The sequence below is a fragment of the Notothenia rossii genome, assembly GCF_949606895.1.
Source record: "Notothenia rossii genome assembly, chromosome: 9".
NCBI lineage: Eukaryota > Metazoa > Chordata > Actinopteri > Perciformes > Nototheniidae > Notothenia > Notothenia rossii.
Genome location: NC_136907.1, coordinates 72,757,385 through 72,770,264, shown reverse-complemented (window position 1 = coordinate 72,770,264; position 12,880 = coordinate 72,757,385). Strand labels below are relative to the sequence as shown.

General features: G+C 39.5%; 1 protein-coding gene across 5 annotated transcripts in view; it reads right to left on the bottom strand.

Moving 5' to 3' along the window:
- Window positions 1–4,863: 4,863 nt before the first annotated feature.
- The window catches only part of nfatc4 (nuclear factor of activated T cells 4), a 37,110-nt gene continuing 29,093 nt past the window's right edge, over window positions 4,864–12,880 (bottom strand). For all 5 annotated transcript variants that reach the window (XM_079650089.1, XM_079650087.1, XM_079650085.1 and 2 more), the window contains 6 exons: window positions 10,599–10,783; window positions 9,646–9,786; window positions 8,926–8,981; window positions 8,629–8,755; window positions 6,760–7,446; window positions 4,864–5,162 (listed from right to left, as the gene is read on the bottom strand). In XM_079650089.1, coding sequence (XP_079506215.1) covers window positions 5,089–5,162; window positions 6,760–7,446; window positions 8,629–8,755; window positions 8,926–8,981; window positions 9,646–9,786; window positions 10,599–10,783 — 1,270 coding nt within the window. In that variant the 3' untranslated portion in view covers window positions 4,864–5,088. The remainder of the gene's footprint in view (window positions 5,163–6,759; window positions 7,447–8,628; window positions 8,756–8,925; window positions 8,982–9,645; window positions 9,787–10,598; window positions 10,784–12,880) is intronic.

Genomic DNA, 12,880 nt, shown 5'->3' with positions numbered 1-12,880 from the left:
TGAGAGTGTGTTTTGTGTTTTTGACAAACATGTTATCAAGTTGTGTGATTGACCTACAATTTGGTGCAAATATTCATAGTGCTAGGAGGATTAATCCCATTGTTGTTAGCAACCCCTTGCTTGTGATTAGTAAGCACCACAGGGAGGTCAATTATTTAATATTTTCAGTGAAATACCTCAGCATTTACTTTACAGGAATTGGCCCCAAATGTTGTCAAACAATGTTTCCGAATGTTATTTTAGTTCCACTAAGGTTCTCTGCGTTGCTCCCAATGGCCAAAACAGCTAAAAACAAAAATGACAAAGATGCACAAAGAAAGGTAAGAAAAGACAGAACTCACAAGTGATATACATGAATTAACTTTGACAGAACGCATCTGGTTGTTTGAACTGAAAGTAAACAGAGTATAAATCAGCATCTGCTCAATGCACACTATTTATATGTCCCTGTTTAGGTAATCTCTCACCACACTCTTTCCTCACCTCCTCCCTTAGCTGCCAGATGCCCTCCCGCTCTCTGCAGACCCCAGAGCTGCCTTCAGGGGCCGTGATATGTCTCCGGCACCAGAGACTGTGAGGAGGATTGAGGAATGGGCAGAGTGAAACCACAGTACACACACTGAAGTTGTCCATAAATCTATGGCCTGGAGAAGAGACAGCTACAACGCCCAGCTCTGACACAATAACATAACAGGGAGTTTCTTTTGTTCGAGGAATGGTTGTATCCTCTGCCATAGAAACATGGATACTGTAATGTATCTTTTAGTTTCACCATATACTATACTATATATATGTTGGATATTTTAAATAGTCTTTGTGGTTTATTTTTTTACATTCTGGGTTACGGATCAAATAGCATATCAGCACTGTCATCTAAAAAAACATTTTAAATAACACTATGTGTATCTTATTGTGAGTATAAACATTATTCCAATGCTGCTGAAGTGGAAATGTTATTGCCACAAGACTACCAGGTTATCCGAGGGAACAATGTTGTTTCTATATAATAACGGCATGAGTCTGCTTCCGTCTGTTTTACACCATCTCCCAGTAAGCTTTGCTTCTGTTGTGTACAGCGAGTAGTCGTGAGGCCTTCCTAATCTCTTTAGATGACTAAATGAATTATTGGCCTTCCCACTTTGACCCAGAGACAGAACAAAGAGCATAATTCATCAGCAGGCACATCACGCAGACTGTCCCCCCCCCCCCCCCCCCTCATCATATAGTTGGCCAGAGGCGTCCCATTACAAAACAATAGCTTGAAACAGTTTCCAAATGAGAGAGGCCATAGAAAGAAGTCTGTCTCAAACGCAGCATCTTCTTTCCATTCCTAAAGCGGATGTGTCGCTATCACCATATCTGAGACTCAAGTGTGTAACAACAAGCACACTTGAATAGCAACCAAGTGTTAAACTAAAAACATACAACGCATTAAAATAGACACACAGATGTGGAAAGGCCCGCCATTCCTCCTGTACCGAGGTTCATGCATATTCCCACAGATACTCTTTCCAAGCCAAGAGTCTCAATAGCAAACAGATGTGCGTCACACTAACAAGAGAAGTGACTTTGTGGGATTGGATCTTTTATTTCAACACATTCTCATCCTCTGACCTGCTTTGACTCTTTCCTGTGTTGTAAGTGTTACTAATCTCCTGTTATCCACGGGTTTGAAAGGGGAACCCTTTTCGCTCATAAAGTTCAGTTAATTCGTCACTCATGGGGAGCACTACTCTGTTTCTATGAATCAATAACAAGTGGTTTTGATGTGGAGCAGCAACGAGGAAGTCACTGCAGTAATAGTCCAGCATATGATGCTTCCTAAAAGGATTTTTGTTTTATTGTGCAGTTTCATTACAGAATTAATAAATACAATGTTAATTTGTGAGCTTTAGAGGTGCTGATAGGGGTGGAATATGTTACCCTTGGGCAGTCAGGCTGTTTTCCTGTTTCCAGTCTTTATGTTATGCCAAGCTAAATAGCTAACTAGCTTAATCATTAGGTGATATTCTTATGTAACTCTCTTATTTACCAAAATGTCAAACTATTCTTCCAAATCTGTTTCCTTTGCATCAACACTTTTTAAATCCTCTCTATTACCCACATTCAAGATTTTAGTTTACAGTTTTCAATGCTAAATTACAAGTAGCTAATTTGCATATCTTAGTATGCTAACACACTACAGCATAGCAAACATGAAAAACATAATACCTGCTTAACATTGGTCACCATTCTAGTGTTATATACATTTTTATTTTTAACTTATTAAATGCAAAATTATATTGTATATATTTAAGTTGATTTTAGAACCTGTGTTGCCTGCTGTGGTTTGTTGATTTTTTTCTGTGTATTCAATCACACTGTAGGCTACCATTGATATCACTGCCAGTAGCCTATTAAAAAAGATAAAAAATGATTAGCTTTATTAGCATTAGCATGAGTTGGTATCTTAGTGTGAGAATCAGAGACTTTACCAGTAGATCAGCGTAAGAAGTATACCACTATAGTTTGTATTATGGTAAACCATCTTTACATTAGTGTCAGCGATTAGTGTATAAAGCAGACAGCTGCAGCTCTGTATGATTCCCACATTCCTCAGTGATCCTATAGTTAGCTCGTCTTTTGGGACTGTAGCTTTTCAGCGACGGAGGCCAGGTTTAGATTATAATGGACCATTACGTTTTCCCATGGGCTCTTTATGATCTTACACAGGCAGTCCCATTGGTGCTCCATTTGGATGCTGTTTCATGAACCCGTATGTGTCAGTCAGGCACTCAGAGAACTGTGAGATATTTTAGATTATACCTCCCCCTAGTGACACTCTGAGGGACTTTGTTGTGCATAGTCGAGTCAGTAATGACGTGATATAGGTGAGGTAGGTAATTTTGGAGAAACCAGTTTGAGCGCGCTAGAATTTGAAAATACACACACAAACGCGCACATGACCAATGAGGGCACGAGATAAGTTTGTGCCAGACATAGGTTTGTCCACAGATGGAAGGCTGACAGGCAGGTAGGCCCATAGATAGGCCATCCAGTTATTTTAGCCAGGTCGGCTAAAATGATTGGTCGTGCTTTTTACAGCACTACGGCTTCCACAGAGGACATTTTTTTATGGATTTATTGTCAAAGCACTTCAGATATTCATTGCTATCGGGATGTTAAGAGCATTCCATTGAATATAACAAAAAGTTTATCTCGAGCCGGTTCCTCAAACTTACCTACCCCACCTTTAAATCAAGGTTTTAAGAAATATTTTGATAGAAGATTTTCTGGTGTAGGACTGCTGCTAAATGAATCACTGGAATACATTAAAAAAAACATTCCACTGGGTCAATGAGCAACTTGAAGTCAGGTTGACCTTGCTTGTTCATTTCAAGGCTGGGAAGCTATGTGACACAGATAATGCAATAGCAAATAAAGGTATTTCTTTCAACTTCACATTAAAACACCATGAGAGACATACTCTATACATGGCTGCTGAGTTTTGACCGAATTTACGAGACTGTAATGAAATCTTTAAACAATATACAGTCTCAATAGTTGTAAGTAAACTTTAAGTTACTCAAAATGTAAGTATTGATTATTTCTAAGGGTTTTCAAATTTGAGGAATGCCATTTAATGACACAACAAAAGGAGCTTTTCCACATTCTTCTTCTTTTCTGAATTTGTGAAGGAAAGCTTTTTTTTGTATTTTGAATATTTAAACGTGTTGAAATGCACAAGAAGCTATGTAAATGACAAAAGACAGCCAACATGTGATCCCTAAAGACAAATAATTCTTTATTTTCTGCAATTTATCATCTGAGTCAGTGCTTTGTGCTTACTGTAGGTCTTCCCCTTTTGAACCAAAATCACTGCATTCACTTTCAACGTTTGACTACCTTTCCTCACATGCAACCAGAAGAAAAAAGGAGCTTGAACTTGAGTAGTGAATGCCACGAATGAATCATGGCTCAGACTCTACACCAACTACATCTATCCCTTACCATTAAGGCCTTTTCTGGTCTCAACAAGCTCCCAACATGCCCATTTACGGTTTGCACTGAACCCTTTAGACCTATAAAACTGTCACGAAAACAGATAATGCTACTTTTGCGTCCTTTTGTCAGATGTATTTTATTGCTTTGCTGTTTGGCAATAATGAAATACGATGAGCCCATGCACTTTATAGCCACACTGCTCTCGGTGTAGAAAGTACACATAGAAGGAAATAAGAGTTTTCAAGGTGAATAAGTGAATAAGTGAGTTGCTGTTTAAGGAGTGTTAAAGCAGTCCCCCCAGGTGGCACTGTTCCTCAAGACAAATGTGCTCTACTTCCAGAGGATCTAACAAACTATTTCTCATGCAAACCTTTCAAACAGCTGAAACAGACCCAGCCAGGTCACATCATCCTTTTTCAGGTCAAACTAACACACTTTTCAGCAGCTCAACGTCTACTCAGATAGCAGATGGTTTGTCAGTAACGTCTATGAGTCATTTTGTCTTGCTATTAAATTATTTCATTAAGCAAAACTGGAAATAAAATCTGAAAAATAATTGCTATTGCTATTTGGCAACACAGGATCCTGGCACCATTACTCCAGGAACCATTAGAGAAAATGTCCAGGAACTGATCAGAAAAATGTGTTCCTACTGCGGGATGGATTACGTTTCTGCTGGTGCAATTTTTAAATAAAGTCATAATTGCATCTCTCAAAAAATATGAAAGATATATATTTTATATTACGAATACGGCATCTTGAAGCAATAAGATCAATCATCTTAAACCAATAAGATTTCCATAAAGCCTTTTTCCATAAGTCCACCTGCTTTTTGAGAGTTCGTTTTTTTGCAATAAAAACACAGGACACACACAAAACTCAAGCACGTTCTTGTATAATTTATATTGAAAACATGTTAAAAACAATAGTTTCCCTTTATAAAACCACATAAAAACAGTTACCTGTGGTCATAATTACAACAGTGTCCTGGTAAGAAAATCCCCCTGCCAATATCACATGAAACTGGAGCGATGCATCTTAATACCAAATGCATAATGGATTTAAAATCACGCTGGATATCAAACGGGATGATGAGCTCTGTGCTCAGTTTGGCTGGTTGTCCATCTGTGAGCCTGAAGACTGGTAAGACTGGATGTCCTCCCCGATGAACTCTGACACTGCGGAGGGAGAACAGAAACATTACAATCCTTTCATCTAGTTTTGAGCTTTTGTATTGCTAGAATCTAAAGTAATCTAACTGTATTAGCCTGTAAATAATTGTACACTTATGTATTTTAAAAGCAGCAGGAATTGCAGGATCTAAATAACGTGTCTCCTACAACACAAATCTTTGGCTATGACATATTTTTCAGTATCTCAATAGTGCAGATATCTAAGGAAAAAGTCGGGTCATTTATTACTCATGTTTTTTCCCTCTTTGTGGATGAAATATATTGCTTTTTTTAGTTGTCTGATATTACAGTGTTTCATCACTGACCAGTTCAAAATGCTAGTCCAAACTGAATTAAATGTCATTAGGTGTGAATTTGATTACGATATTCCCCAAAACATAAGATAATATCAGCCTGTACGTTGCCTTGCATTGGAAGTAATGTCGTTTTTAGGATATTTAGCAAAATAATCAAAATGTTCCTTAATATTGTGCAGACCTACCGCTCAAAACCTATCTTGGTTATCTAACAACACATTGTTTCAATAGATGTGTTTCATGTATGTAATTACTTTGTTTCTTTAACATGTGAAATCCCTATTATCTGTATTATCTGTGCAGAGAATTCACCATCATTTTATTTTGCAGTTAACATTATAGACCAGGCTACAACTGCATTTCGTTGCACAGCACTGTATTGCACAATGACAGTGTATAATGAATGCCTAAAAATAAAATAATCAAGTAGAGTACCTCAACAATGTACTTGGTTAGATTCCTTGTCTAGATCCAACACAATTATCCTTCCTCACTTCCATATTTGCTTAATTATTTTGCAAATAACAATTTATCATCTTTATTTGTCCTGTACACGTCTGTAATGTAGCAACATCTGGACAAGAACCACCAGACTCAGGGACAGTTCATCCCTCAGGCCATAAGACTGTTAAACACCTGAACTTTTGAAAGAACATCCATAACATTCATCTGGCTGCCACTTACACAAATACCTGTACTTTCTACTTCTTACATGTTGAACACAAATACCTGTACTTTCTACTTCTAACATTTTCCAAACAGGCTGGTTCCTTTAGTCTGAATGTGTGTTTGGTGGCGTGATCATTATTATTTAGAGTCATTGCGTGCCTATTGATTTGAACACGATCCGTGTATCCATCTTTTCCTGGTCTTCTCTAAAGAAGAGGGACCAATGGAAACGTTGTCATGTTGCCGTTGTTCAGCATCGAAACATTCATTAGCTAACAAAGACATTATTGTTCTATTAATATAAAGGGAGGTCAGGTACTCTTTAAAACAGCTGCTAGTTATGGGTACTTTTTACTGAAGTACATTTCAAAGCCCTCTTTACTTTGACTTGAGTAAAGAATTTTAGTCAGTACTTCTACTTTCACCAGAGTATTTTTAAACACGAGTATCTGTACTTTTACTTGAGGAAAGCATGTGTGTACTTTTACCATCTCTGGTCATATCTACACTGTAGCTATATACAAATGACAATAAAAACCTTGAATCTTGAATATAGAAATACAATCAGAATTGTACACACATGCACTCACACATAGCGACAAATAGGCTCAACTCACCTTCTTCAAAAGTGATGTGGTGCATAGAAGAGCTGGTAAACTCCAGAGGGCAGTCCTGGATCTTGGCGTCCCTCTCTCCCCCGTGCCCCATCCCCAGCATCCTCCCCTGGGGGTCCCAGCCCTCGTAGTGGGAGTAGGGTGCCGGGCACATGTCCTGATACAGGCTGGGGTGTGAGGGGGGTGAGGAACAGACCTCCTGAGGGTACGCAGAGTACTGGGGGTACGGGGAGGTGGGGATGGGAGGCAGAGGGGAGGTGGAGATGGGACTCCCGGCAGGAAACGGGCTGAGAGAGGAGGAGTGGGAGGGAGAAGGTGAAGATGAGAGGTAGGGTGAGTCCAGCCAGGGGGAAGGGGAGGGGGATGGAGGCTGTGGGCCGCGGGGGTATAAGGGGGGAAGGAGCTCGGTGAAACCCAGCTCCAGGTTCTCGAAGCTGGGCTGCCGCTCGCTCAGCGCCGCCCGCGATTCCTCCACGGAGTCGGGTTTGGAGCAGTACTCCTCGTGGTAGCTCATGGCGGGGCAGGGGGGGGAGTAGGTGGAGGGGTAAGGAGGCAGGTGGAGGAAGCCCAGGCCTCGATCATCCTCCATGGGGTCGCCTCGCATGTGGAAGTCCATCCTGGGCTGCACCCCCCCGTCCAGAGGCAGCACGGAGGGCCGGGACAGCAAGGGGTCGTCCTCTTTGAACAACACTGTGAGGAGGAACAGTTTGAGTTATATGTGGATATTTTATTATCTTTGTATATATAGTTTGCAATATGTTCTATCAAGGAAGACTAAGAAAGTTGCATAATATATATATTTTTTTTTTCTTCAGGATTTTGTTTTGTTTGTTTCCCTAAAATAAAAGCAGTACCACATTCCTTTTTTAATTTCCTTTATTGTTTTCTATATTTATATATAACCAGATTATTGAAACAAACGCGAAAGTTGAAAAAAGAAATCGGATCCCTAGACATTTTTTCTCCTCTATCACAGTTACAATTATTAGAGAAGTTAATCATGTTATACAAAATATGACTGATATATTATTATAACAGTTTGAATAATATGAGGATATTTTATTATCTTTTTATATATACTTTTAAATATGTCCTATCAAGTAAGATAGTTTCATAGTATTTATATATTTTATTTCTTTCAGGAGTTTAATTTTGTTTATTTCCCTCAGAAAGATAAAAGCAGTATTCCTTTTTTATTTAATATATCATAATAATATTTATTTTCTTTTTTATACTAATGTAAATGTTTGATGAATCTTTGGTAATTAAAGTATTTCATAAAATTAAAAATGTTAACAAAAGACCAGATTACTGAAACAAATAATCTGAACCCTAGACTTTCAAAAACAATTTCAACCTCTATCACAGTTACAACTATTGGGGAAGTTAACTCATGTATTGCATGTTACAAAACGTTACGTATATATTTATCAAAAAAGTTAGTAGTCTGTAGTGATGTAGAAGTGGAGTAAAGTCCTGCACAAAGTGTATAACTTTCTTTTCTTGCAGCTAGCACAATGTTTGTACTTGTAAATCATAGAGTAAAAATATTCCATAATGTATGTTTTTTAATTAATATCAGGAATACCATAAGAGCATTTCCACACACACACACACACACACACACACACACACACACACACACACACACACACACACACACACACACACACACACACACACACACACACACACACACACACACACACACACACACACACACACACACACACACACACACACACACACACACACACACACACACACACACACACACACACACACACACACACACACACACACACACACACACACACACACACACACACACACACACACACACACACACAGAACAAGCCCTAGGACACTCACCGGGGATATATTTGAAGCAGTGGGTGCTGCTCCTCTTCCTCTTCCCGTTGGACACGTAAAGACTGACGGACACAGGAAGACCGACGGACATGTCGCTGTAGGCCGGGACCCTCACACACATCAAACACTACAACAAGAGGTGTAGACACAGAATATTACTGAGAAACTAGACCCTTTAGTTGTATCTGCTGAATTAAATTACAACTTCATAAAGCATTTCTGTAGTTGCAGAGATTTTGCACAATCAGTACGTTTTTTTGGACATTTTTAGGACTGATATCACAAATGTGAAATTACCTCATTGCTGTTGTCACGATCCACATGAGCCTCCTCCTCCCACTGTAGTTTACCATCTAGCAAAACATAAGGTAACATTAAGCGTAACCTAGATACAAAACACGCACACACACACCCATAATAAGCTTAATAAATATAATTCAGTCAGGTAATGCCTAACATTAAAGCTTTTGTAAAACCAGTTGGTTATGCTTGTAAATCTGTCTCCTCTGATTTCTTTGGGAAGAGTTCCTGGAAGGTAGGCATCTGGTTTTTAAAGGAGCCGCTTGTTTTCTACCATAAAGATAGAATGTAAAAGGGAAACAGTGAATTATCCCTCAAACATAAAAAAGTGTGTGTGAACCCTTCTTCTCCTCCATGCACTCTTAAAACTGTAATTGTATATAGAAACATCTACTTAATCTAAAATCTTTCTTTTGTGTTTTTAACCTCCTGAAAACCGTCTTACTGACCCTCTAAAACGGTTTAATCTCGTTTTAATACACATTTTGAGCAGTTTCTTTATCAATTCGCTAACAACTCGCGCATTTGCAGGTAAGAACTGATATCCTGTTCTTGTGCAGACTGACTCTGCTGCACATCTGTACAATATCTAAATGATCGACTGCTGTTAAAAAGCCTTACTGAAAAGCAGATTTTCACTGATGGTCAGGAACTCATAAAGATATTTTATACAAAAGACCAGAGAGACACCATTAAAAAGGATTAATTCTCCTTTACCTGTCCCTCTCTCCATGAAAAGCACTCTGGAGATGGGCAGGAAGTTGGACCCGCTCAGCAGGAGCTCCTCTCCCCCCTCCACGCAGCAGGAGGTCAGGCTGATGGACTCGATGACGGGAAGCTCCTGAGCCGAGCGCTGGGCTGAGACAGGGACAGTAAGCAAATGAAACCAATGAATGTGCTCCTAACTAAAGTTATATGTCTACTCTACGCTATTTTTAGTTTGTTTCTATGTCTTCTACTGGTAACTGTATTCTGTGTGATATCAATTTTCTGTGAAATGTCTATGTGAAGCACTTTGGACTGCACTTGTTGCTATACAAATAAAGATTATTATTATTATTATTATATTAAAGTGGCAATGCATGTTGCAAACAAACCTTACACATAGAGGCTTTAACCACATGTTTTAGTATTGAGACTGCACGATATACTGGTACATTATGATGACAGTGATATTAAAAACTGAATATTGATTTCATGATCATTCTCTCACCTCCTCCTCCTTATACTTTGAATGTAATTCGTAAGCCAAAAAAGAGACAAAACACACACAAATACGTTAAAGAACAATTTCCCTGACAGCCTTTCTTCTTCCACATTTTCGTTTGACCATGATAATTGTGTATTGAAAATCTGATATAGTCGACTTCTTCATAAGTATGTATGTAAAGATGTTTTCGCTCTGCATCGGCCAATCAGCTCAATACTCCTTCACTGCAAATGGAACCCAGGTATTGAACGAGAAAAAGTAAACACAGAAAGTATACATATCCTTCGTCGCACACCCACCCAAATTAATTAATACATAAACAGTTAGTTTACTTACAGGATTCTTGCTGGTCCTGATTGTATATCCTCATGGTTTATTGCACTCACTGTAAGTCTCTTTGGATAAAAGTGTAATGTAATTTACCCTCTTTGCAGTTTAGTGCGTCTGACCAGATACTCACAGCATTCGATGGCGAGGGAGGCCACCTGCAGAGCCAGGACTCGGCCGGGCTGAGCTACAGGAGTCAGAGGGAGGTGAACCCGAAACACCATCCGGACTCGAGTGTTCTTCCTCCCAACGTCCGTTTCTCCTTTCCTCAGCTCGATGTCCGAGTTCCTCAGCTTCAGAATCCCAGCACAGTCGATGCTAGGACACACAGATTGGTAGTTTTCTATATCAGTCCAGTAAAAGGAATCTGAATGACAAGAGTGTAATCTCCCGTTCCTCTCAAAAAATCTTGAGAAAGCATTCGCAAAAAAGTTGTGTGATTACTTAAAAAACAATGATTTATTTGAAGATTTTCAGTCTGGCTTTAGAACACATCATAGCACAGAGACAGCTCTGGTTAAAGTCACAAATGACATTCTAATAGCCTCTTACAAGGGACTTGTCTCTATTCTTGTTTTGCTCGATCTTAGTGCTGCATTTGATACTATCGACCATGATATCCTATTGCAAAGACTAGAGCACTTAGTCTTTGCATTAAGGGAACTGCTTTAGGCTGGTTTAGGTCCTATCCATCTGAATGCTCTCAGTTTGTACGTGTCAACGATGAATCTTCCATGCAAACCAAAGTTAGCCATGGAGTGCCACAGGGCTCAGTGCTTGGACATATTTTGTTCACATTATATATGCTTCCTTTAGGCAATATTATAAGGAATCATTCTGAAAATGTCCACTGTTATGCGGACGATACTCAACTATATTTATCCATCAAGCCTGATGAAACCAATCACCTAAATACAATTCAAGACTGCCTCAAGGACTTAAAAACGTGGATGACCTTAAACTTTTTTATGTTAAACACGGCTAAAACTGAAGTTATTGTACTCGGCCCAAAGAATCTACGAAACAAACTATCTAAAGATATATTAAGTATGGATGGCATTAAGTTGGCCTCCAGTGAGAATGTAAGGAACCTTGGTGTTATATTTGATCAGGATTTATCTTTTAACGCCCAAATCAATCTCAAGGACCGCCTTTTTTCATCTATGCAACATTGCCAAAATCAGGCATATCTTGCCTCAAAAAGATGCAGAGAAACCAGTCCATGCATTTGTTACTTCAATGCTGGATTATTGTAACTCCTTATTATCAGGGTGTACCAAGAAGTCAGTCAAGTCGCTTCAGCTGATTCAAAATGCTGCAGCTCGTGTACTAACCAGAGTTAGGAAAAGGGACCACATTACTCCTGTTCTGGCTGCCTTACACTGGCTCCCTATAGAACACAGGATATAATTTAAAATTCTTCTTCTCGCCTACAAAGCCCTTAATGGGCAGGCGCCATCTTACCTTAAAGAAATCATTATACCCTACTGTCCTACTACGGCATTGCGTTCCAAGAATGCAGGGTTGTTGGTTGTTCCTAGAGTCTCTAAAAGTACAATGGGAGCCAGAGCCTTTTCTTATCAAGCTCCACATTTGTGGAATCAGCTTCCAGTTGTTTGTGTTTGGGCGGCAGACAGCCTATCAGTTTTTAAGAGTGCGCTTAAGACCTTCCTTTTTGATAAAGTTTATAGTGATAAAATAAAATAATCTAATAAGAGTGCATTGACGTAGATACGTTGTGCCTCTTCACCTATACATTTTAGTTCTTACTCTTTCACTTAAATCCTAAAAACTTAGATCTTATATTTAAAACTTTATCCAAAACCTTTCCCCTCTCTGACCTCTCGAGGTTCTATTAGAGGGTAACAGGTTGCAGAGAAGGCCTAGCCTAGTGGAACTTAGCCACAGACCTACTCCTTACCTCTGACCAATTGCAATTAAGGTTCCAGTGGGGACATTTTCCCTGCGTGTGCCTCTCCACCTCTGTTTCCTACTTCTTACTTGCTACCCTTTGCCCTCAACCTATCCTAAGGGAGTGCATGTATGTAAACACGTTAGTTTAGCTGCTATAGGCTTGGACTGTTGGGGGGGGCACCTTACTCCGTCTTTCTGGCTGTTTGTACCTGTGTACTCTCATGTTCCGATTAACCAAGCTTCCCCCAAATCTCTTTTTTGTGTCTATATATACGCCGGGATCCTGAGTCGAGGCTAATCCTGTTGCTGTGGTCGTGTGTCCTGGCTCCTCTATCCTGAGTACTGGATCTAAGTCCTGGACTTCGAGTCGCGGTTGAACAAGTCTCTGCGGTCCTGCCTGACTCTCACCATACTACTTCCCTGATGGCTCCCACAGGACTGCTGACATCCTCGTGGATTCATCTTATTATTATAGACACATGCATTTCCAAACATTTGGTC